The 24,804-nt window shown below is 32.9% G+C and overlaps 1 protein-coding gene and 1 long non-coding RNA gene across 2 annotated transcripts in view; one reads left to right on the forward strand and one right to left on the reverse strand.

Moving 5' to 3' along the window:
- The window catches only part of LOC111045004 (protein NDRG3), a 75,781-nt gene extending 67,510 nt beyond the window's left edge, over window positions 1-8,271 (forward strand). Inside the window, 2 exon segments of the mRNA XM_039430869.1 lie at window positions 2,440-2,490; window positions 7,048-8,271. Coding sequence (XP_039286803.1) covers window positions 2,440-2,490; window positions 7,048-7,160 — 164 coding nt within the window. The 3' untranslated portion in view covers window positions 7,161-8,271.
- A 2,801-nt stretch (window positions 8,272-11,072) lies between these two features.
- On the reverse strand, window positions 11,073-12,797 carry LOC120351939. The gene is made up of 3 exons (XR_005571642.1): window positions 12,723-12,797; window positions 11,964-12,035; window positions 11,073-11,367 (listed from the first exon to the last, which is right to left on the reverse strand). It is a non-coding gene; the product is annotated as an uncharacterized LOC120351939 (long non-coding RNA).
- Window positions 12,798-24,804: the final 12,007 nt, after the last annotated feature.

Raw genomic sequence — 24,804 nt, forward strand, 5'->3', positions numbered from 1 at the left:
ATATATATGCCCGACTTGTTGAGTAAATATTATACTCTAATAATACGTTCAATATAGAATGTTCGTTAATTTATAAAAAAATTAAATCATTTATATTAACACTCCAGTTATAACTGTGGATAACAGTAGGTTATCCACAATAATTGTAAATAAGTAGTATTGTGTAGCCCTTCTGGTTAATTGTTGTGTTGGGGGTATCAAATTTCTGTAGAAAATTTATGAATGGATAGAATTTTTTGATTCGCGAGTAGGTAAATTTTAAAATTTATGAATTCCAAATTTTGTTTCCTTGAAAACAATATTTCATCAATGAACGTTGACTTATACTGCTAGATTATTAATTAGAAATAAGTTTCAATTGCTCTTTTATCAATTCATGGCTTTAAACAAGTTTCGATCCAGACGTTATTGAGAGTAAAACGAAATTTATTAGGGTACCAGTTGAATCTACAGTATAGAATAACGCAAGTTCTTATAATAATTGTAACTATAAATATTATATTATACAGACAAATTACAAAATGTGTAGCTCAGTAGCTGATAAAAGTATGCTCTATGCTATATCATATTATTAATTCATTGTAAATTTATTGTATTGATATGCTCTTTCAATTCTTCTGAGTTTAAAAATGTTATTATAATGAATTTCTCATACAATAATGGGTATACAATGATTCGGTATTTTATAATATCGTATTCACAAAAAATATGACATGATTATTGCTATGTTCTATGTAATGTAGTTTGTATGCTAACTTTGTTACTGTGATTAAAAATAAGAAATGAAAATAAACTAAATTATGGTTAAAAACTAGTTGATTGAATATTCTTATCACTTCCACAAGAGAGTCTGTTTGAAGTCATCTATGTAATTTCGGTATATTCTCACATATGCTTTGTTTTTTTCAATCTAACCTTTGTGAGATGCACTTGGTATGTACAAGAACCATGCTTTATTTGCACTTTGCACAACTCTGTACCTTGAATTTTATTTGCGTGTGTATCTCTATACTCCTATTAGTTTATTATAATTTATTTTTTCAATTCTTCAATAACCGCAGCATGTGCTACTCGATTTCCTATCTCATTCTTTCAATCTTCTCCATTCAATCCATTTCACATTTCATATTTGATCTATTCTATTTCTCTTCAACAGATATCTTTTAATTTTGTACATTGCATTTTAAATCCATAAAAATGCTATTAACTTCATGTGCTAATAGTGAGATAGAAAATCAATTGCTTGTATCTCTTTTGATGTAGAGTATCTTTGTTTGAATATTATTTTGCCTTTTAGGCTAAATCAGTATAATAATTTCAAAATTGGTAGCTAAGCTTATCTTTAAAACACCGAGCAATAATTTTATCATTCCTCTTCATTGATGATCAATTTATTCATTAAATCTTGAAACAATTCATCAATCCTGGCTAAACCTTCTATAAATTCAAAATTTCTATTATTTATAGAAGTTCTAGTGTAGAGTATCTTTGTTTGGATATTATTTTGCCTTTTAGGCTAATATAATACTGTAATTTAAAAATTGGTAGCTAAGCTTATCTTTAAAACACCGAGCAATAATTTTATCTTCATTGATGATCAATTTATTCATTAAATCTTGAAACAATTCATCAATTTTGGCTAAACCTTCTATAAATTCACATTTTCTATTATTTATAGAAGTTCGCAAACACATACCACACACCATATGCTATTAGTAGTAATTGAAGAAATATATATTGCAGCTTAGTTGATCCTCAATGATCGCGAATTATAGAAAACCACTAATTACAACAATAAATTTATGCACACGTGGCTGCTAAGAAAAGACACTTGAATGATAATTAATATTTTTCAGTGATTTTTACTTGAATAGACCAAATAAATAATTTATTCATTAAATCTTTAAACATTTCATCAATTTTGGTGCTCATCACAAAATGAGTGGCAAAACAATAGAGCTATAATAATAGCAGTGTTTTCTTAACAGTATTTTTTATAAAATTAGATCTTGAAACTGTCACAACCACTAGTGGAGTCATATTGTGATATTCACTTTAAGCTGTCAGGATTCCTTACAAGATTCATCAATATTTCTCATTCGACCAATGCTGAAATTTCAAAGTGAAGTAAAACTGTACTGTACCAGAGTTTTAATTTTTTTATCAAAAACTGAAAAATTATTTTGTAACAAGCAAGTAGTTGAGCCGATTTCAATTCATTCTATTTAATCGTATATTTTTTATGATATATTTTGTGTTGTTGACCATTTTCAACAACATAAACTATTGTTTTATTTATTTTAGAAATAATTGAGTGTGATTTCAAAATTTTCTGTTTGTTCATGTTTTGGACACATTTTTTATGGCTTGATGTTATTGTTAGGTTTCTTGTTCCACTGTGTTCTAACTAGAATTCTGTTTTCTTTTGTATGTCTGAAGCGGCCGTAAGAATGGGAAGGAAAAAGTTGAGCACATCTGTGTCGACTGAAGGTAAATGTACGTAAGAGAATGATGATGATGATGATAGGCTAGCGAAGGCCTGTGAAAGCATCAACACCACATCCACCGCTTTGCTAGACGTGTAACGTGTAAGTGTCGTCTGCTTGGCAAGCATCGCTTTCAACCTGCATGTCACCTCTCTATGTGTTTTTGTGTCTCTTCTATGTTCTAGTCAATTAAGTCCGAATGCAGCCACCACAAAGTATTGATTGAGAGGTTAAAATGAAGTTGAAATGTCAATTGTCGGGTAGGAGAGTAATTTAGACCAAAACTTTCAGATCAAGATTTTTATTGGATCAAAAGATTCTTCTGGGAATTGTGAATCAAATTAATAATCAAACTGTTTAGAAAAAAACATCAATGTGATAGGTCAGAGTTGTTTCGGTTATGAAACATTGAATATTTCGAAACTACACTCACAGCCTTGTGTACACCACTGTGATTCGCATGGCAGCAACGGTAGAATTTTCAACCCGCAGTTGTGAATTGTTGAAATTTTCGCCGTTGTCCTCGCCGTTATGCGAATCGAAGTGTCGTGCGCAAGGCTTTATAGTGGAATCAAAAGGTTACATCTGAAGTTGTCAGGTAAAAACAATCAAACTTCAAAATTAGGAATCTGGAATTTATTCTAGTAAATTAGTAATTGATTAATATAATAATTGTACTTAGTTTTGAGCAACATAGGGCATTCAGCAACTTTAATTTATATATTTTTTCACTATTTTTTCTGCTAAAAAAGTGATGCCCCTTATTGTCATTTGACAGCTTTAGTATGACAAAAGTATACAAAAAATATGTCGTAGAATGTAACCAACTTGAAGCCGCATTACTTTTTTGAGGCATCTGGGGTCCTGTATTGATGTTGGAAAATATCTGTCTTGAGGTAGCACCGTAATGCAGCATCAACATGTCGGTCCAGTAAGCTGGCCCAGCATGCAATGTGATCAGTGCCCAATGAAGGCCAGCAGTAGCTAGAGTTTGTAAACCACCTATCCACACACTGGCGCTGGACGATATTGGGCTAACATGAAGATGCGGCATACAAAGCAATCACATGGAGTCTACAATAAACGCTTTACAGAGTTATTTAGAACCAGAGACTGCAGCAGTATTGTCTTGACAATGAGGCTCATCACAGATGTTGTGTTTTAAACAAAGTAAAATTATTATTTAAATGAATATGAAGAACCAATTGTTTGATTTGATTTTTATTCCACTAATCTTTCTCTGCTATAATTTTTGTGATTCTTTTATTTAACTTAGAATAAATAAATTTGTGACCCTTCCTGAATCTAGTTGCTAGGGCACTGACTTACCCAGAAATTCAAATCGTCAACTAAAGCTACATGCATAAATATAACATGTGTGGGGTGACGGTAGAATAATAAGCTGTCTCGGGTCACTATACGTTTAGATAAGACTTCAGTATATTGAATAGCAAATCGTGCTACTTGTAGCACGTATGAAGGTAACTTGACCTGCTGTCACCTCACACGTGTTGAAAAGCTGCATCTTGTGACATTTCAAGAGTGTTAGTTGGCTCCGAACTCGAAAGTTCATAACTCAATGAATAATAGTTGATTAATGGATTTAAAAAGAAACATAATTAATAAACGACGGGTATTGACTGCTTGACTTGAATCAGATGAAGGTGGAAGTCTCCTTACAAATTGCATTGCGTATTGGATTTATTGAAGCTTATTTCATAAACGCTGTTATCAGTTTTGAATGGCTTGAAACCCAGCTGTACAAACTACTCTTTTTCAGGAAATCTAATTTTTAAACATTGGTGATGATTTTATTTCATGTAATGTAATAGTTTATGATCAATTTTTGAACGACTTGAAACCCAGCAGTACAAACTACTCTTTTTTAAGAAATCTAATTTTTAAACATTGGAGATGATTTTATTTTATGTAATAGTTTTAATGAGTGTTGTATGTTGATGTGCCTGTGAATGTTTTTTTTTTAATTTTTCAACTTTATGTTCCTTTTAACCTGAATCCATTTTGATTCTCATCATAATATTATTGTATCCTTCTTTAAAATCTTGTGATCCAAATCTATAAAGGCTCACCAGACTAACTTGTAGTGCAAGTATAAATAATTCTCAATTGTTATGAGTCATGTAAAACGAATCCAAGTTATCATCAATAATTATTTATGTCCATGTTCAGGAACTGATAAAATAGAATAATAACAATCCAATACCAGTTATTTTATTCATTCTTAGCAATATTTTAGTCATTCTATTTTGGATGATGCCCACATGAGCGTTTGGCTTGTGTGTGGGTAGTGGAAAGTGCGAGGGTAGTTTGATCAAACGTCCATGCCTACCGGCGGGATTTGAACACCTGCCACCAGGTAGCGCCAGCAGACTGAAGGGTGTAACGCCTTAGTCGGCTAGGCTATCCTGGCGCTCATTTAAATGCAATGACGAAGAAGTAATGCCTTTTTGACAACGAGATTTTTGTTTTCCATTGTCAAGAATCGGAGTACCGTTGATCTAATGGAAATAACATTTTTCCAACGATTATTAAATCCACCAATCGGCAGAGCAGTGACACTTTGCCACTCTCAAGAGCCCTATCATTCCATACTCTTCTGAAAAAAACTCTTCAATATTTGACGAGAATTCTCTCTCTCTCTCTCTGACAGAGAGAGAGAGAGAGAATTCTCGTCAAATATTGAAGAGTTTATATATATATACGGTATATATATGTGTGTGAGTAAATTTTCCGTGCTATGTATTGATGTAGGCTTACTTTTGTGGTATGTGTGAGCATCTGTCAAATATGATATTTTTGTCTGCTTGTGAATGTTGTTTTGATAAGAGTTACGCTTTGGATAACTGTTACTGTATCTAAATATTCATTTTTTGTCAATCTAGTTTGATAACTTACTGATTGACCTGGTAAGTTCTCAACTGTACAGAATATTATATGTTGCCCATTATCTGTGATATATTATAGATCTCACGCACAGGGCACGATATCACCCAATTAATGTAGAAATTTGAAAATCATTCGAATTCATCCTAGTCGAAAGCAGATTCAAGTCATTATTCTCATTCATGTCAAAACTCTTTCATAAATGATGCTTTTTTCATATATATCCTATTCATTGACTATGGCTTCATCAGTTCCAACATTATCTCTTATGCTATTAGCTTAATATGCTAGTTGAAAGCATGAGGTTCATTCATATAAAAAATATATATTTCATAGGAAATTATTGTTGTGAAATTATATAAAAGTAGTTGCCTGACACATATATTTAGGCATTCACATATTTCACTAATCGTTTATTGTTTTCATTCTATCTTAACAGAAGTTCGACGTGAATAAGTGGTAAAAATTGGAAAAATCTGTTATTTTTTAAGCAAGCTATTTCATTATAATTTGTTGATTTTAATGATTGAGCTTATTTTTTATATTTTTAGAGATTTCACGTTCAAAATGGGTGTTTCAACTGGAATAACAATAATTGAAATAGACTATAATTCCTACCTATTCTTAGATTTTTTCCAATTTTTCACGATTCAATAACTTGAGATGAATCACAACTCTAAGTTAATTACAGCTTTTTATTGATCTGCAATTATTCAAGGGACAAACCCTGTCAATAAACCTGTATTAATCGTCGACATATAATAATATTTTTTTAATGAAGGTTCTACATAATGAATAATACAAATCTTGACTATAGAATCTAATTCGCATTTATTAGAAGAAATTGTTAATAATGGATGGATGATCAAGCCTATTTATACTTGAAAATTTCATGTATTGTGATATTAATACCACATAAACTTCAGCTTCATTTATACCGTTCTAGTATTTTTCAATAAACCTATTGCATTGGCTGCAAATCTATAATAGGCTATAGTCGTTTCTATTTTTATTTATCTTATGAAATTTAATTAGGGATAAAATCATTAATAGCTCACTGTATCTAAAAACTTTTTGAAAAGTCTTCAAATATCCAGATATACACCATGTAATGCCAATAATTCATATAAGTTTTACCACAACCGTGAGTAATGAAGATATCTGAATTCCCAACTCAACCTAATAAATCTATTTTATATCTTTATTACATAAATCCCTCTAGAAAATTTTATTACATGCATCCTTATATTGTATAAATAATCCTTCTTGAATATTTCCAGTACCGGTACATAAATCCTTGTAGAAAAACCATTGGAATGGAATAGTAAATACATATCTTGTCAATTTCATCTGCATTAATTGTTATTTAAATATTGACTTAACTTTAGTATTCTTCTCAGAATGTTGATTTACACTATCATTCATCAGTTAGTACCTATTTCACTATGACATATTTTTTTATTGAAATTATTGAATAATTAATTGAGCGAACATACAAAACTACGGTGCTATTAAATACCCTGTAGCTAGTCTCATAGCACCTACAAATTTAATTCTTGTTCAATTTATTATTAAGTAGTTAAATTGAATAATATTGCAATCTTTTATCCAATCTTCAGAATATTTGCTAATAGTGTTGTGGTTGTTTTGTTTTTAGTTGTGGCAAAGATGAGATCATCGCGGTCCATCGACAGCGTGCGAAGCAGCCAGAGCGCTCCGTGGCCTATCAACATAACAGAGAACCCCATCTCGGAAGCGGTCGTCTGTTGATTCCATCAACTGCACTCTCATTAGTTTTAAAACGCTTGCTATTTGTATCATCCGCTTCGTTTAATTTTTTATTATAATTTTATAGTACTAGAACGCAACTATTTTAATTTATATGTACTTTTATAGCTTTAACTGCCGAATTCAGCAGTAAATCGCAAACTATTTTCATGCTAAGTGTAAACAAAAAATACTCTTATATGTGTAAAAATGATTATTTTTTAAAACTATGTAATATACTAATCGCATCGTTTCAGTGATGGAAATTTTGTTAAAACTAAAAAGAAGATAATAATAGTAATATTGTATACCATGATTGCCTGTTATTATATGAAAAACCAAGCGTGTGGAATGTAATTTGTATGGTGATTTTTTTGAGAAAATTGATTAATCATCTCGATAATATAAAACTAGTTTATCTCTTTGTAGTAAGATATATTTAGTGCTGTGAAAAAGATACTTGAGTGTTTTTGTTGACTGGATTTGTTAGTTCCCCTAAAAATAACTGCCTCAGTAGTTGAAATATCCGTTCTTGTAATAGAAAGATGGACTTATTAAAATATATCTTATTATTCCCACCATCTAGGTCCCTCTTTACTTGATATTGATGACAAATGGCTGGCTACTCATGGGTAGCAATAGGTGCATCAAATAAATCATAGTGATTTTTTTAATATTTGCATTGTAATATTGAGTTATGAGCCCTGGCGGTTTTTATATAAGTAGGTAGTCTCGCTGAAGCATGTGGCTTCCAAGAAATTCAAATCCATCTCAAAGTAAGTGTTATATTATAGAGTTTCTTATTTGGAAACTTGAATCCTGTATAATATGCTACCCAATTATAAATGTAAATTGATTAAACCCACCATATTTAGTGAATTTTTATGTTGTTTTTAAAGTTTGATTGTTAAATATAGTTTATTATATGATAATTGCAAGTATTTAAAATGTTGCAGCATATGTAAACAATAACATGTTACTCTAGCACATATTACACTGAACCTTGCTTTCTTAATCAAACAAGAAACTGTCATCTAAGTTGACAGTTATTATGTTGTAACAATGTTTGTTGAATTGAGCATGAATAAAAATAAAACAAAGTTATGATTATTTATTTGTATTGTACTTTACTATATTTTAATACCTAATTATTATTTAACGAAAATCCTAAATAAATGCTGTAAATCACCCCGAAGACTTCTGCTACTGCAGACATTGACAACAGGGTTAACAGCTAGATGGAAATTCGATGAGAACTACTATCCAAAAATTAGTTGCCAGCCCGGGAATCGAACCCGGTACCTCCCAATTGCCAGTCAGGAATGCTTACCCTTACACCAAACTGACAATCTCTGGATAGCAGCGCTCATTTTATACGAAGCCATAGCGGCCAACCAGGTTACAGATGGAATTAAATAGAGAATGCATTTATTCAAATGCTAATTAATATATAATTATTATTTAACGAAAATCCTAAATAAATGCTGTAATTTTGTAAAATGCTGTATATTTATTACCCATTAAATATTATTTATAGAACTCCCACAATACTCATTGAGATGGTCTTGACTGTTGAACGTCTGAACGCTTTACAGGAAAACTATGACAATACAGATTGAAATAAATCTAGAGAATATTTTGAGAGAAAAAACAGAAGAGAACGAATATCACGAGATTAAATCTTTAGGTTTTGAATGTTTTTGGAGCTCATGTTTTATGTATTTATTGTAACAATTGATTAACTAGGAAATAGAGAATAATCGATACTGAGTACAAATGTTGAGTTTACAGGCGCTGAAGAGCAACTTCTTGTTTTACATTAGGAGAACTGCCGACTTCTCTGATAGGAAAATTACTGCTGTCCCGTGATTCACAACATTTTCTTTCATCTTTCTTAAGAATAAGTTATATCATTTAACTTTACTTTTATTGTGATCCTTTGCTTCAGAAAGCTTAATTTGCATAACCTCATGCACCTCCTTTGCTCCTCATCTAAATTCAAATCAAACTCAATTCTCTATTCTGCCTGACATTTTTTACAATGTATTAACTTGTCAAAAAAAAAATACAGTGTACATAATAAGATACATAACACAATATCAAGAATAACAATAGCTCAGAGTATGTATATACAAGTAGGCTAACAGGGAGATTGACAAGAATAGTAACAGCATTCACATAGATGATACTCCTTACAGTACACAAATTAGTCCAAAATGAGGTGCAGCCCTTATATTGAACATTCAAAGTATTCAGTCAATGAATAATAATGCTCTCTCCATCAATTTATTCTTCACAACTTTCTTGAATTTCATTTTTGGCAGCTCTTTAACAGCTGAGGAAAGACTGTTGTAAATTTTTATCTGCTGAAATAGGTGGCTGTCCCTTGTTTTAGAAAGCCTTACCTGTGGGATTGAAATATCATTTCAATGCCGGGTTGTGTATTCATGATTGTTTCCCTGACATGAGTAAGATTCTAAATTAGTTTTGACATGCAGCAAGCTACTCATTATGAAAATTGAAGGGAATATCAATATCTTCAATCTTTGAAAGCTTTCTCTGCATGACTCTCTGTTTCTCAAGTTGTCTAACACTCTCATTGCCTTTTTTTGCCATATGAAAACTTTTGAAGCAAGGCAAGAATTACCCCATAGGCGAATACCATAGGATATAGGGGAATGGAAAAGTCCATAGTAAGCAAGTACCAAAGAATCAGAGTCCAATGATAACTCAAGTCTTCTAAGTAGAAAGACAACACGAGAGAGTCTCTTACACAATTCTATGATGTGAGGCTCCCAACTCAAACTTCTCTCTAAAGTGAAACTCAACATTCTGACCTGATGCTTAATATCATTGTCTTCTGGAATATTTCTTAAAGAGAAGCAGATACATTCAGTTTTGCTCTCATTGATGATTGGATTATTAGACTCAAACCATGATTTAGCAGAGGCAAGAGCCTCTGACAACTTATATCTAACATCATCATAGTTTGAGTCGGAGCAGATTGAAGATGTATCATCGGCGTAGAGAACAGACAATGTTGGAATATTACAATAAAGGTCGTTAGAAAAAGTTAAATACAGGAAAAGGCCCAAAACAGAACCTTGTGGGACGCTAGCAACAACATCCTCAAAATTTGAGCACTCATTAGCAACAACTACCCTCTGTTTTCGGTTTGACAGATATGACTTAATTAGTTTGAGTTCAGTTCCTCTAATTCCATAGAAAAAGAGCTTATCATACAAGATATCAAAAGGTAGACAATCAAAAGTTTTTGTAAGGTCAATTAAGTTAGCTGCTACTATGTTTCTACTTTCAAAGCTGTGAAGAATAAATTCAACAATAGTCTCAATAGCCATTACAGTGCTATGTTCGGGACGGAAGACATGCCGATTCTCATACAGTAACTCATTATGAAATATTCATACAACTGCAAGACCAAACATGATTCAATTACTTTTCCAATAATAGGGACAATAGCAATGGGTCTAAAGTTCTCAGGCTTACTTGAGTCTCCCTTCTTGAAAATTGGTATACGGTAACATTTGTGAATTTGAAACAATCAGGAAAAATACCATCATCGAGCACTCTGTTAATAAGGAAAGTCATTGGATCAATCAAGCTGTCTTTTATGATTTTGTTGGAGAGTCCGAAAATATACTCACTTCTTGAGAGACTGAGATTGACAATAGCTTGTCGAACCATTCTACAATTGACTGACTTCCATTTGAAACTGGCGACAGGAATAGATCTATTAAAGTTCACCAACAAGGCAGAGTGTTGCACCACTCCAATTTGCAAGCTAGAATTACTATCAGAAGATTTTATTGATTTCGAGACATTTACAAAATAATTATTGACAGCATTGGCCTTCGAGCTGGGCTAGCCTCCTGCAAGCGTTGGCCTTCACTGGCCTTCAAGCTGGGCTAGCCTCCTGCCAGCATTGGCCTTCACTGGGCTTCGAGCTGGGCTAGCCTCCTGCCAGCATTGGCCATCACTGGCCTTCGAGCTGGGCTAGCCTCCTGCCAGCATTGGCCATCACTGGCCTTCGAGCTGGGCTAGCCTCCTGCCAGCATTGGCCTTCACTGGGCTTCGTGCTGGGCTAGCCTCCTGCCAGCATTGGCCTCCACTGGCCTTCGAGCTGGGCTAGCCTCCTGCCAGCGTTGGCCTTCAGGCTGGGCTAGCCTCCTTTGTTGCAGAGTTATAAGCACTGAAAGAGCAAAAAATTGGATGAAAATATTTAATTTAAACTATGTCACATTTTCAAGAGCGACTATATCGAAAACTGTTGAAAATACCACAAAAGTAGTATTGTAGGAAATTTATTAAGATTCATTTTTGAATGATTTCAACTATTTCACATTTTCAAGAGCGACTATATCGAAAACTGTTGAAAATACCACAAAAGTCATACTGTAGGAAATTTATCAAGATTCATTTTTGAATACCGTAGTCTGTTGAACGCATTGTTTCCAAGATATAGCCTAAGCATGGAAGCAAAAACTGAAAAATGCCACCTTTATCCCTTTAGAACATATGAGGTACGGATTCAGACTTTTGATATGTTATCCTCATAACATATTGTGCAAAATATAAATTGTAAAATTGTAAACTCATTAAAATTGTTCAAAATATTCACTACACATTGGTTCCTTTTTCAATTGGACTGTTGTTGCAAGACAACATTATGTATGTTAATTGCATATTGTAATATGAAACAATAATTATGCATATTGTAATAAAATGTAATAGGGCCTATGTAGGCTATATTATCCATACATAGCCTACTGGAGATTTACTCATCACCAAGGTCTATGAATACGGTAGGTTTTTAGACCTTGATCATCACTTGCCACCTGTCATCACTTGCTCATCACCCTGCAACAGTCGAAGGGAAATGCGTAAACGTGTGAAATTATTTATTTATTCGTGGATAGAATCACAAATCATATAAATATGATTAGGAAAGAACAACAGGCTTGGCCCGAATCTATTCCATTCCCAAATTTTGATAAATTAATAAAATGTCCAAAAAATAGGTTATGTTTCTACTGTAAAACGTTCAAGTTCAATTTTCGTCCAAAAAAATATATATAAGCTAAACATTTTGAATTTAGAGAAATTAAAACACCAAACTATATTTAAATATAACACTTAATTATCACTTCATATTGAATTTATGAAGTTATTTTATAAAATTTTGAACCCAAAAATAGAAAAATACACAACAACTTCTCTCACTAAGCACAGCTGTTATAATTCTACATCAAATTGAAGTGAATTTAATGCTCCATTAGCTCATAATTAGCATAGATTTTCCCCATTGATTTTTAAAATGCTATAAGAGCAAAAATAGCAAAAAATTGGATGGAATACTTGTTTTTTTTTAAAAAAGTCACCCCTTCAATACCGTAACGGATATCTCGAGAATTATAGAGGATAAAAAAAAAGTTGAGATGAATATTGTATGAAATTATGCAACTTAAGCTCTATTTTTTTATGAAACAGTCATGTTCGTAAAATACATACTCTCCGAGTTATATGCGAGAAACAAAAAACTGGTACCTTTGAAGTTTGAAGCACCCACACCCGCTTAGCACAGGGGAAAGGGATGGGGACATTTGATAATTATGTTTTACCATAAACAAGACTGCGGCTCTAAAATTATTGTCTTCCCTTTATAACGATTCCTTGTCTGGACCATTAGTATTGATGCGAGTTTGAATTCACACCAACCATTGCCAATTAGGTACCGTACGGTACCAATAATATTGGCCATGCACCAACTTAGAGTACACCTCTCGATCAACTTAAAAACCGTCTCCCTCAACTCGAGCAATTTTAATGTTTTTGTTTTTGTGACGAGATAAAATGCTCCAAGAAGCTATCTTTTATTATCATTCGAGTCAAGCTCGAATATCATTAATTTTATTTTAAATATATCTGTCACATATTGATAACTATATCAAGAACAAATTATGATATATTATAAAAATTCTATCACGTGTATTTTTTAGGCACAATGCACTTAGAATAAAATATATTTGTTATTGAGTTGGTAATACTTGCATTGTTGATAAACAAAAACGAGCATGCCGCTTCTTTGCGTTCATCCATTTACAATTTATTCTTGTGTACTGGCTTATTTTTAATTAATTTCGTGGTGATTTAGATAAACTGAAATATTGTGACACATCGAACAAATAAAATTTGTACAGGTAATTTGTTTTCTATTTTTTATCTCTTCAAATAAGCATATCAATTTAATGAATAATAGGCTAGTCTAGCAATTATTGGGATCTAATCAAAATTAATTTAAAACTTTTCCACTTTCAAATATTAATAGGTAATTTATTCAAATATTCAATAAATTCTATTATAATGATTATGTTCTCATGCATGATTACTTATGTAACATACTTTTATGTATTTATGGCAAGAAATACACTGCCAATAACTGGGTTTTTTCGATTGATAAATAAGTTAATTTTATGAATTATTGTAAAAAGTAGGTAATATATATTACTATAAACATAGGAATCGATTAAGGTTTAAGAGAGAACTAATTGTAATTGCTTTTCCATTTCAAATAACATCGAGTCATCAATTATTCAATTTGCATAGACATTTTCAACACTATCAAAACATTCCATGTTTAGATCTATCAATATCAACTAAGTACCTACTATAACGTACAGTATAGCCCAATGTTGTCAGACAGTTGTCATCAAACTTTCTTTTATGCAACCAGGAATGCATGCACTATGTGTATTATTTAGGCCTATAGTTTTTTTACTATAATGTAAATACATTTATAATATATTCACTTTTTGTAACGTATTATATTCCAATAATTGTGCACTAGGTACATTATTGGGGGCTCTACTTTCCTTATACAGTAGGGCCTAGCAAGAATAGTTCAAAGAAGATTTCTCAAGTAATGATAAGGACGAACGAAAGAATACAAAATGTAGGTTATTCAGAGATGATAAATCTATGAAATAGAAACAAAATGTTGTCTTTTCTGGTAGGAATATTTTACTTTACAAAGCCTAGAGTTTTGGATATGGGGAATAGAGATTCTACAACTGAAAATAATGTCTTGAGCATCAAAAACTGTGTTTTGTAGGAGCATTTGTAAAACATCAGCATTTGTAAAATATTGCACAATTTACACATAAATTGTGAATAAGCTAGAACACCCCAATTTCAGTTTTTGTCATCTTAAGACATCAATGAAAACCAATCAATAAAATATAGTAGCTCAACTCACCTTTTTTTATTAGTTGGTTTTAAAGCAAGTTGGGCACTTTTCAGACTTTAAGTTCAACCTAAGAACCACTTATTCTCACATAATAAAAGTTTTTTACTTTCCTTGCCCTATTACCATAGGTAAGGAAAGTATTGCTTTCCAAAAAAAATTAAGGTACCCTAATTTCAAGTTTTCTATACGTTTCAAGGTCCCCTGAGCCCAAAAACATGATTTTTGGGTGTTGGTCTGTGTGTGTGTGTGTGTGTGTGTGTGTGTGTGTGTGTGTGTTTGTGTGTATGTATGTCTGTGAACACGATAACTCCATTCCTAATTAACCGATTGACTTGAAATTTTAAACTTAAGGTCCTTATGCCAAGAGGATCTGACAATAAGAAATTCAATAAAATTGAATTCAAAATGGCGGATAATTACTAAAAAACCATGTTTTTCACGGTTTTCTCGAAAACGGCTCTAACGATTTTCTTCAAATTTATACCATGGATAGCTATTTATAAGCCCTATCAACTGAAATGAGTCTCATTTCTGGGAAAATTTCAGGAGCTCCGTAATATTCTTGAGAAAAATTGCGGATAATGACTAAAAAGCCATGTTATTCTTGGTTTTCTCGAAAACGGCTCTAACGATTTTCTTCAAATTTATACCATGGATAGCTATTATAAGCCCTATCAACTGACACGAGTCTCATTTCTGGGAAAATTTCAGGAGCTCCGTAATATTCTTGAGAGAAATGGCGGATAATTAGTAAAAAATCTGGTGTGGTACACTCACACAACTTTCCTTGCTCATTGAACTATAAGCCTCATTATCAAACGAGAATAATTTAGGGGAATAACATAATGACGATTGACGGCAACATATTTGCAACTACTGTATATGTGTATATACAATTGTTTTCAGAGTACTTTTTCCTTTATGTAAATTGTGAAATTCGATGATTTTTTTTGAAATTCGTCAAAGCAGCTGTTCTACAGATGAAATATCTTGACTATGACTGTGTTCTTTTTATAAACTGCTCTACTTACCCACGGTATATGGAAGAAGAAAAAGTAAAAACCGTGTACCAACCTACCCCATGCACGAGAAGGAGGTTACAAAGTCCATTTCTCAAGGATTTGGGTGGACCCCTCATTAGTACCCCAGGATAAAGACTCGTGTCAGTTGATAGAGCTAATAAATAACTATACAGGGTATGGATTTCAAAAAATTCGTTAGAGCCGTTTTTGAGAAAATTGTGAAAAAAATGATTTTTTAGTAACTGTCATTTTTCTCAAGAATATTACGGAGCTCCTGCAATTTTCTCATAAATAAGACTCATGTCAGTTGATAGGGCTTATAAATAGCTATCCATGGTATAAATTTGAAGAAAATCGTTGGAGCCGTTTTCGAGAAAACCGTGAAAAACATGGCTTTTTAGTCATTATCCGCCATTTTTCTCAAGAATATTACGGAGCTCCTGAAATTTTCCCAGAAATGAGACTCATGCCAGTTGATAGGGCTTATGAATAGCTATCCATGGTATAAATTTGAAGAAAATCGTTGGAGCCGTTTTCGAGAAAAACGTGAAAAACATGGCTTTTTAGTCATTATCCGCCATTTTTCTCAAGAATATTACGGAGCTCCTGAAATTTTCCCTGAAATGAGACTTATGCCAGTTGATAGGGCTTATAAATAGCTATCCATGGTATGAATTTGAAGAAAATCGTTAGAGCCATTTTCGAGAAAAACGTGAAAAAAATGGTTTTTTAGTAATTATCCGCCATCTTGAATTGAATTTTATTGAATTTCTTATTGTCGGGTCCTCAGGGTAGAAGGACCTTAAGTTTAAAATTTCAAGTCAATCGGTTAATTAGGAATGGAGTTATCGTGTTCACAGACATACACACATACACACACACACAGACCAATACCCAAAAATCATGTTTTTGGACTCAGGGGACCTTGAAACGTATAGAAAACTTGAAATTGGGGTAGCTTAACTTTTTTTGGAAAGCTACTTTCCTTACCTATGGTAGTAGGGCAAGGAAAGTAAAAATCATGTTTTTCGCGATTTTCTCAAAAATAACTTGATCGATTTTCTTCAAATTCATCCCCTGTATAGTTATTTATCAGCTCTATCAACTGGCATGAGTCTTCTTTCTGGGAAACTAATGGGGGGGTCCACCCCATCCTTGAGAAATAAACTTAGTAACCTCCTTTTCATGCATGAGGTAGGTAGGTAGCGCAGTTCATAAAAAGAACACATAGTCGAGTTATTTCATCTGTAGAACAGCTGTTTTGACGACTTTAAAAAAATGACGACTAAAAAAATCATAGAATTTCACAGTTCACACAAAGGAAAAAGTACTCTGAAAACAATTCAGAAAAAAAAAGTTCAAAACCATAGTTATGAATTATGAAGTAAGAGCAGTACAGATATGGTTTCATAGTGGCGAGGTAAAAATCATAATAACGAATTGAAGTCTCATTACGGTAGTGTAGAAGAACATTTTCTCTTAACAAATAATTTATCATTTCAATAGACTTAGTGTGTTCTATGTGATTTTCCATGCTTTTATTATCACTTCGTCTAGATTACACACTGCACAAGCCTTAAGAGGAAGTTGAATACATTTTATTGATTAAACTATTGAAGAAATTCAAATGAGTATTAAGTGAGGCTTTACAATCTGATGAACGCTTGTTTATCTGAATCGTATTTGTTGCAGTGCATATTTATCGGCTTCACTTCTTTCAAATCGGTTGTAGAAATTGTTTCAAAAATGATATTACTGACCAAAGCGTGCCATGGCCTTATCTGCCAAACGGCTGTCTTATTATTTTCGATTACATGATGTTTGCTTATTTCAACCTTCTTACATCTGCTATCTTAATCTTTGATGCTCGATTGCTTGGAGGATAGGAAACTGTCCAAATATAAATGTTGACAATATATTTATTGAACATTATATGCAAGGTTTTGATCTGGTATTTTGTCTTGTGTTGAATAAGAATCTAAACCCTCGAAGCGTTGGTCTTATAGCTTGTATTGTATTCCGCCTATCTGGCTTGATGAAAAGGAAAATCATTTTATTCAATGTATTATGCTCATAATATTGCGCTGAATTAGCTTAAATTTTAAATGACGCACGGCTGTGCTCAGGATGCTCTATATATGTATATAATTTTTTTCTTTTGCTTCTGCTACTTATTCCATATATTTTAGTTTATCTACTGATATTTTTTCCTTATCCCATTTTGTTTTTCATTATTTCCATTTTTGCATACATTAGTTGTTGTTTTCGGACATTCATATGGTATTATTGAATGATTTTGGTGGAGATGTTGAGGATGGTTGTTATGAAACATTAGAAATAGAAAATGTATTTGAATTCCATCCTTCAAGTAAATTTCATGGAAACTGTGAATCGTATTTAAATATATTGCACTTGAATATACGCAGCCTAAATAGAAACTTTGATGAATTCTCATGCTTTCTGCAAAACTGTAAAACGAAGTATGATTTGATAGTTTTGTCGGAGACTTGGATGACGGACAGACATGAATTCAATTTCAATCTAAATGGATACTATGAAATTGATTCACCAGCTACATTAAATAAGTGTGATGGAATTTGCATATTGTTAGAATTGATTTGAAAGCTGAAACTTTAAATAGTAACTTTGTATCTGCAAATTGTATCATTTTAGATATTCACGATCCACGGCTGAAAAAAGATATCACGATTCTTGCGATATACAGGTCTCCATCACTGCCGGTTGGTCAGTTTCTTGAGGACCTTGATCAATGCTTACAGGATTTAAATAGTAAGAAAAACATTGTTTGGTCGGTGACATAAATATCAACATAAATCTCAACACAAATCTAGTTAATGAATATTGCAGCCTTCTACACTTAAACGGTTTTCAGTCATATATAAATAAACCCACAAGAGTACAGAATAATTCAATATCATGTCTGGATCACATGTTCTATAAGAATGAATCATCCGAATCAGAGGAGGTTTGGGGCGATATTGAAGATTGATATCACTGATCATTTTGGAACATCCCTCTGTTTGGGATTCAGGGGCCGCATTTGTGAACCAAATGAGAATAATGTTTTGAAAAAATAAATTATAGAAAACTTAATGATGATTAAAAACCGAAACATGGAATGATATAGTAAACTACACAGACATAGAGAGTTTGACTGGTAAATTTATTGACAAACTTAATAACCATATAACAAATTCAAAAACTAAAGTCAATCTAAAGCATAAACTGAAACCACTAAAAAACTGGATTAGCATTGGTTTGGTTAACTGTATAAGGAAAAGAGATAAAATGTCTAAAAACGTGGCAAGACAGCCTTTCAATCTTGAACTGAAAATGGAATACAATAGGTATAGGAATGTTTTAAGAAATCTAATAAAAGAAGCAAAACAAAATTACTTTAAAAATAAGATAACAGAAAATAAATCCAACAGTAGAAAACTCTGGAATTGTATAAATGAATTACTGGATACAAAGAAAAAAAATTCTGATATTGGAATTGAACCTATAACATTAAATAAATATTTTTCTGAAGTCGGCAAAACATATGCTGAAAAATTACAAGAAAATATAATTATAGATAATACAACTGATCGTCGTGTTCCCAGTCTTCCAAATTGTTTGTTCTGGTTCCCCACAAATGAACAGGAAATAATAAACACTATAAACTCGTTGGAAAGTAACTCCTCACCTGGCATTGATGGAATTAGTAGTGTATGTTTGAAAAAGATATCCGAATACATAGCAAAACCTCTGGCTTTCATTATTAATGAATGTTTCAAGCATGGGCACTTTCCAAAGGAGTTCAAGATTGCAAGAGTTGTTCCACTTCATAAGGCTGGCAATATGAATGACCCTTCAAACTATCGACCCAATTTATCAAAGATTATGGAGAAGATAATAAAAAAAGAATAATAAGCTATTTGGAAAAATTTAAAATACTCCATAAAAATCAATATGGCTTTCAGGCTGGTAAAAACACAGGACGCCATATCACATTTAATATCAATAGTAACGGATAATTTTGTTAATAGAAAGAAAACACTCACTGTATTCCTAGACTTGTCCAAAGCATTCGACACAATACCACATAGAAAATTGTTGAAAAAGCTAGAAAATATAGGAATTCGAGACAAACAATTGCAATTATTTGAAAATTATCTAAAAAACAGAGCACAGGTCATTACTGTTGGAAATAAATCTCATCAAATTAGCTTAACAGATTATGGAGTACCACAGGGAACTGTACTTTCCCCAATATTATTTCTCATCTATGTCAATGATCTACTCAGGTTCAGCAATGAAGAGAGAACTCTAATTTCATTGCAGATGATACCACAGTAACTTTTACGGGTGGGTCATGGAAGGAGGTGAATGACCTAGCAGTGGAGGGACTGAAGGTTATCAAATCCTGGTTAGATAATAACACCTTGACACTTAACTATAAAAAAAGTAATTTCATAACCTTCTCACCAAACATCAGTACTCAACCCACAAATATAAACCTACAAATACATGCCTCATCCTGTGTTTCGTCCACATCTACCCCGTGCCGGTGTCCATTGCTGGGAGAAACTGACCATGCTAAATACCTTGGAGTTATAATTGATGCACATCTAAGATGGAACTATCACATTGATGATAAATGTAAGAAGTTGAAATACTTGATTTACAGATTCCATAGAATCAGTTAATAAACAATAAGAGTATTGCAAAATTGCTATATACTGCATATGTTCAGTCCATCTTGCAGTATGGATTACTGGCTTGGGGTGGTGCGGCAAACTGTTACATAAATGGGTTATTTTTGTGCAGAAGTATATAATAAGAGCGGCTCTTGGAAAACAAAGACGTTTCCCGAGTGCTGAATTGTTCATAACATTTGATGTTTTGCAATTAAAAAAATTATACATTAAGAGTTTAATTCAACATGTAAAAAGGAAAAATATTGAAATTACTATTCGTGAAACTCCATATAATCTCAGAAATCAGACAGTTGAACAGGACAGAATTGACCTGGAAATTTGTAGGCGTCAATTAAATTTTAGAGTAAATAAAATCTTACAAACAGTTCCTGATAATATTATTAAAATTAGCTGTGATAAACATAAGGCTGATGAATTTCACGACTGGATAAAGGCTTATGAGCCCACTTGGTGAGCCCACGTGTGTGTTTGTCTATTGTCAAATCGCGTGTATAGAGTTTTTGAAATCTCCGTTAGTCTTTTTTCTTGTTTTGTTTCACTTGACTTTCATCTGTTTTTTCTGCAGTTTCATCTCCACATCCAAAATCATACGTCTAAAATCACACTGCTGTATGATAAAAAAGCAACTCGTATCCACGCTCAGTTTTTTCTTTGCGGGTACTATATGTTTCCGAAGTGTATTGATTTTTAGTTTAAAATGTTGAAAACATATTTTTGTATTATATCATATTGTATCATGTTTTACTGCATACTGCTTGGTTTTATACTTTTGGAAATAAATAAATTTCAAATTTCAATTATATATACACATATACAGAAGTCTGATCATAGTTTCAAATATGAGCAAGGAAAGTTGTGTGAGTGTACCACACCAGATTTTTATGTTTCTTAGCTACATATATCCACTTACTAACACTGTAACTCTTGATAGCTTATAAAAATATTATTTAATTTTTTTAATGTTTTTTTACTTCTTTTGTAAACTTTTTTTTACGCGTGAAGGATCAAAACTCAAAACTAAACCAATTTTAAACTTGAATATTCTTATAGAAACAAAATGTCTTTAAATAACCTATTACATTTTGGACTAATCATTAGGCTTTCACTTCATTCTTCATGGTTTTGTATTCAATCTTCAATCTTTCTTGTAGGACATTAACCAGCCAGATGAGCTGGGTAGGTCATCACGTCAAAAATACAATTTCACACAGAAGTTTTTGACAACACTGTCACATCAAAAAATAAAACATAATGGCATAGAGGCTAAACACGGTGATGGCCACTAAATGTCAACTGTAGACTCCTGAAAAAATTCATCAAGGAGTAGTATGGTCTGGCACGCAGCCAGGACTTGAGTCTCCTCTTGAACTCACTGTTACTCAAATGACGCACAGATGGAGGTAGCATATCAAACATTTTGATAGCGATATTGGGATAACAGTTCTGAGCCTTACTTAGCCTACATCGAGGAACATTGATTTCGAGAGCATTTCGAAGTGAGTAGGCACTCTGCAACCCCCTCAAATTCATTGCCAGATTGGTATAAAAACTGTGAGAATCCCGAGTCTGGCGAAGAGTGGCCTACAGTGCTCCAGATGACCACTGGATGACAATCCGAACTGCCTTCTTCTGCCAGCATAGAATACTCTCACAGTGTGAAGAGTGTCCCCACAGCAGTATTCCATAGATAATGTGGCTATGGAACAGTGAATAATAGGCCATAATCAAATGTTCCTCAGTCTGCAAGCACCTCAGTCTTCTCAACAGGTAGATCACACGAGACAATCTTCTGCATACAGCATCCACATGAGCACTCCATGTTAACTTTGGATCGATGTTAAATCCCAGAAGCTTCACCGGTTCATTCAATGAATGATTGAAGTAGTTTCTCAGAGTGCACATGATATTCTGTGTCTTGCCGATGTTGAGCAACAGCTTGTTCTCCTGAAACCAGCGTTCTGCACCAGCAAAGGACTCCTCCAACTCAAGGGTGGCAGCTGCAGGTTTTTCATCAATTAAATTGATTTCGTGTCTTTTTAGTGAAAAGGGTCCTGATCCAAGAAGTTTAACTGGTCCATGAAAAATGAAATGATTCTTCACAATTTCGGTTTCTTCCCTGCCTTGAGGTGGCCAGTAAAACTGCTCCAGATATTTCTTCAAAAATTTCATTTTGAGAAATCTTCATCATAAAAGTCCACTAGCTTTGCCAAGTAGGCTACCATGTTTCGTATAATACACTGTGTAATACTTTTCAAGTAAAAGATTGACCTTTTCACTCGGGGCATTTTCATTGTCACTTTCTTCAGAAGTAAATTCATCCCATTCAGATGAACTGTCTTTCAGCTCTATTTTACTACATTCTTGTTCGGAATCTGAGCTCGTAACGTAACTATAGTTTTCAACTTTTCAGTTTTCTTCTTATTTTCGATCACGGGCACTCCTTTTTTGGGCAATAGCTTTCCACTTTTAGTTCTTATTCCTCCTTTACTCTTCCGCATTTCAGTTTCTAATTGATCTTGTTGTTGTTCTTCCATTTTCTTGATAGCTTCATCGGATGTTATTATTGATCCTACATCAAATGTCTATCTTTTTCTTTTGATTGGTTGAGTCTTAAGATCAGTGTCCTTAGTTTCACTCAGCTTTTTTCTTATGAACATTTCAAAAGGGGATACTTTAGATGGTGTTCTTTTACTTGGTGTGGGCATGTTTTTAGTTAGGCCTATTGTTTTTTAGGTGTTTTTTGTTTTTTATCGGCTGTTTTTTTGAAACCGTAAATGGATCTGCTCCTTTTTGGCGATGGGCAGGTAATAGTTCACCTATTCTCATTGATAGATGGGGATGTCTTTTTAGAAAATTGTTGAACCAATAATTTCCTGGACTACTATTCTTCCAGTAATATTGTCCAATATTATTAGTCCTTACATACTCAATGACAAGTTTTAATACTTCAGATCTTGTTAGACCTTCGCCACAGGAGCTTAATGTCTGCAGGTAAGTAGCTATGGCTGCTTCATCCTCAGCGGACAGGGCGGTTTTCCTACCTCCTTTTATTTTATTATTCCTCCTCTTTATAATGTTTTCCCAGAGTGGAAAGTGGAACTCCATACGTTTGAGAAGCCAGTTTAAGTGTTAGTCCTTGATTTTTCACTGCTGTTAGGGCCTTTTGCATAGCTTCACTGCTGTAGGTTACCCTCGGTTTCCTTTTGGTACATAAGTTCTTGGCATTTTATGAAAAATTTTAATAACTTTCACTAGATAAATGTTCTCAACATGTACTTTTATAACTTTTAACTATGAAAAATCAACACTGAACAGAGCAGAAACCTGTAAAATAAAAAAAACATATGAAATGGGTTCATCAGCATATTCTCTTATTACCCCACCGTCATAAACACTGTGGGGTAATAAGAGAATTGGTAATAATTATTTTTCAAATAAATTAACCCATCTGATGACTCCTTTCATATCTTCTTATAATCCTGGAAACAAAAAAATGCGCATCAATTTTATGAGAGGCTTACCGAACTCAAACCACTAAATCAGGCGTAAGCATTTTTTTAGCATAATATGGTGATGACTTAACATGAAGATTGGAATACACTTACAACTTTATTTAATAATCCAATGTTCAAACTACTAAAAACTATTTTTTTTTTAATTTTATGACTTTTATTATTTTTTTATGATTTTTTTCTCTTATTACCCCATTCTCTTATTACCTCAGCTTCCCCAATATGTTTTTTTTTCATCAAGGAATGAGATATATAATGATGAATCTAGACAAGATAATTTTGAAAGATAAAATATATTTTTGAATAGGCTAATTATTATCAAAAACACAAAAATATAACAATGAAAAATCTCAAGGATAATACATTTTCTATGAGGTGAATTATTTATTATATAATAGTTTCAAACATACTCTGTTCCAAAAATTACCTATGCCTATTTATCAATTAATTTAGTTTTTACTTTCCTTGCCCTATTATCATCATAGGTAAGGAAAGTATTGCTTCCGAAAAAAATCAAGGTACCCCAATTTCTAAATTCCTACGACGTGAAATTTGGAACGTAAGGTCTTTACAATATAAGGATCCGACACGAACAATTTCGATCAATTGCGATTCAAGTTGGCGGCTTAAAATGGCGAAAATGTTTCCAAAAACAGGGTTTTTCGCGATTTTCTCGAAAACGGCTCCAATGATTCGATCAAATTTATACCTGGAATAGTCATTGATAATCTTATCAACTGCAACAAGTCCTATATCTGTAAAAATTTCAGGAGCTTTGCCCCATCTATGCAAAGTTTTATTTTAGATTCTCAATTATCAGCCTTATATCCATTTAATCGAAAAATTTCAAGTGGAAAAGATTGAGCATGAAAATCTCTGCAATTAATGTCCAGTAACATTTCCACCTAGAATTGAAAATAAGCTCGAAATCCGAGTAAATAATTATGATTATTAAATTGCTAACTGTTGGCAACTGTTGATTCTATTAAATCATCACTACGAAGAGAGCAGACCTCGTGTGTTCCAGCGTTATTGCCCTGTCACCAGCTGGCTCAAATCTTTGAATAGTACTGAGATGCGCGGGAACACTAGCGTCAGGAGATCAATTTCATAACGGCAAGGAAA

This window comes from Nilaparvata lugens, chromosome 6, assembly GCF_014356525.2.
Source record: "Nilaparvata lugens isolate BPH chromosome 6, ASM1435652v1, whole genome shotgun sequence".
In the NCBI taxonomy this organism is placed as follows: domain Eukaryota; kingdom Metazoa; phylum Arthropoda; class Insecta; order Hemiptera; family Delphacidae; genus Nilaparvata; species Nilaparvata lugens.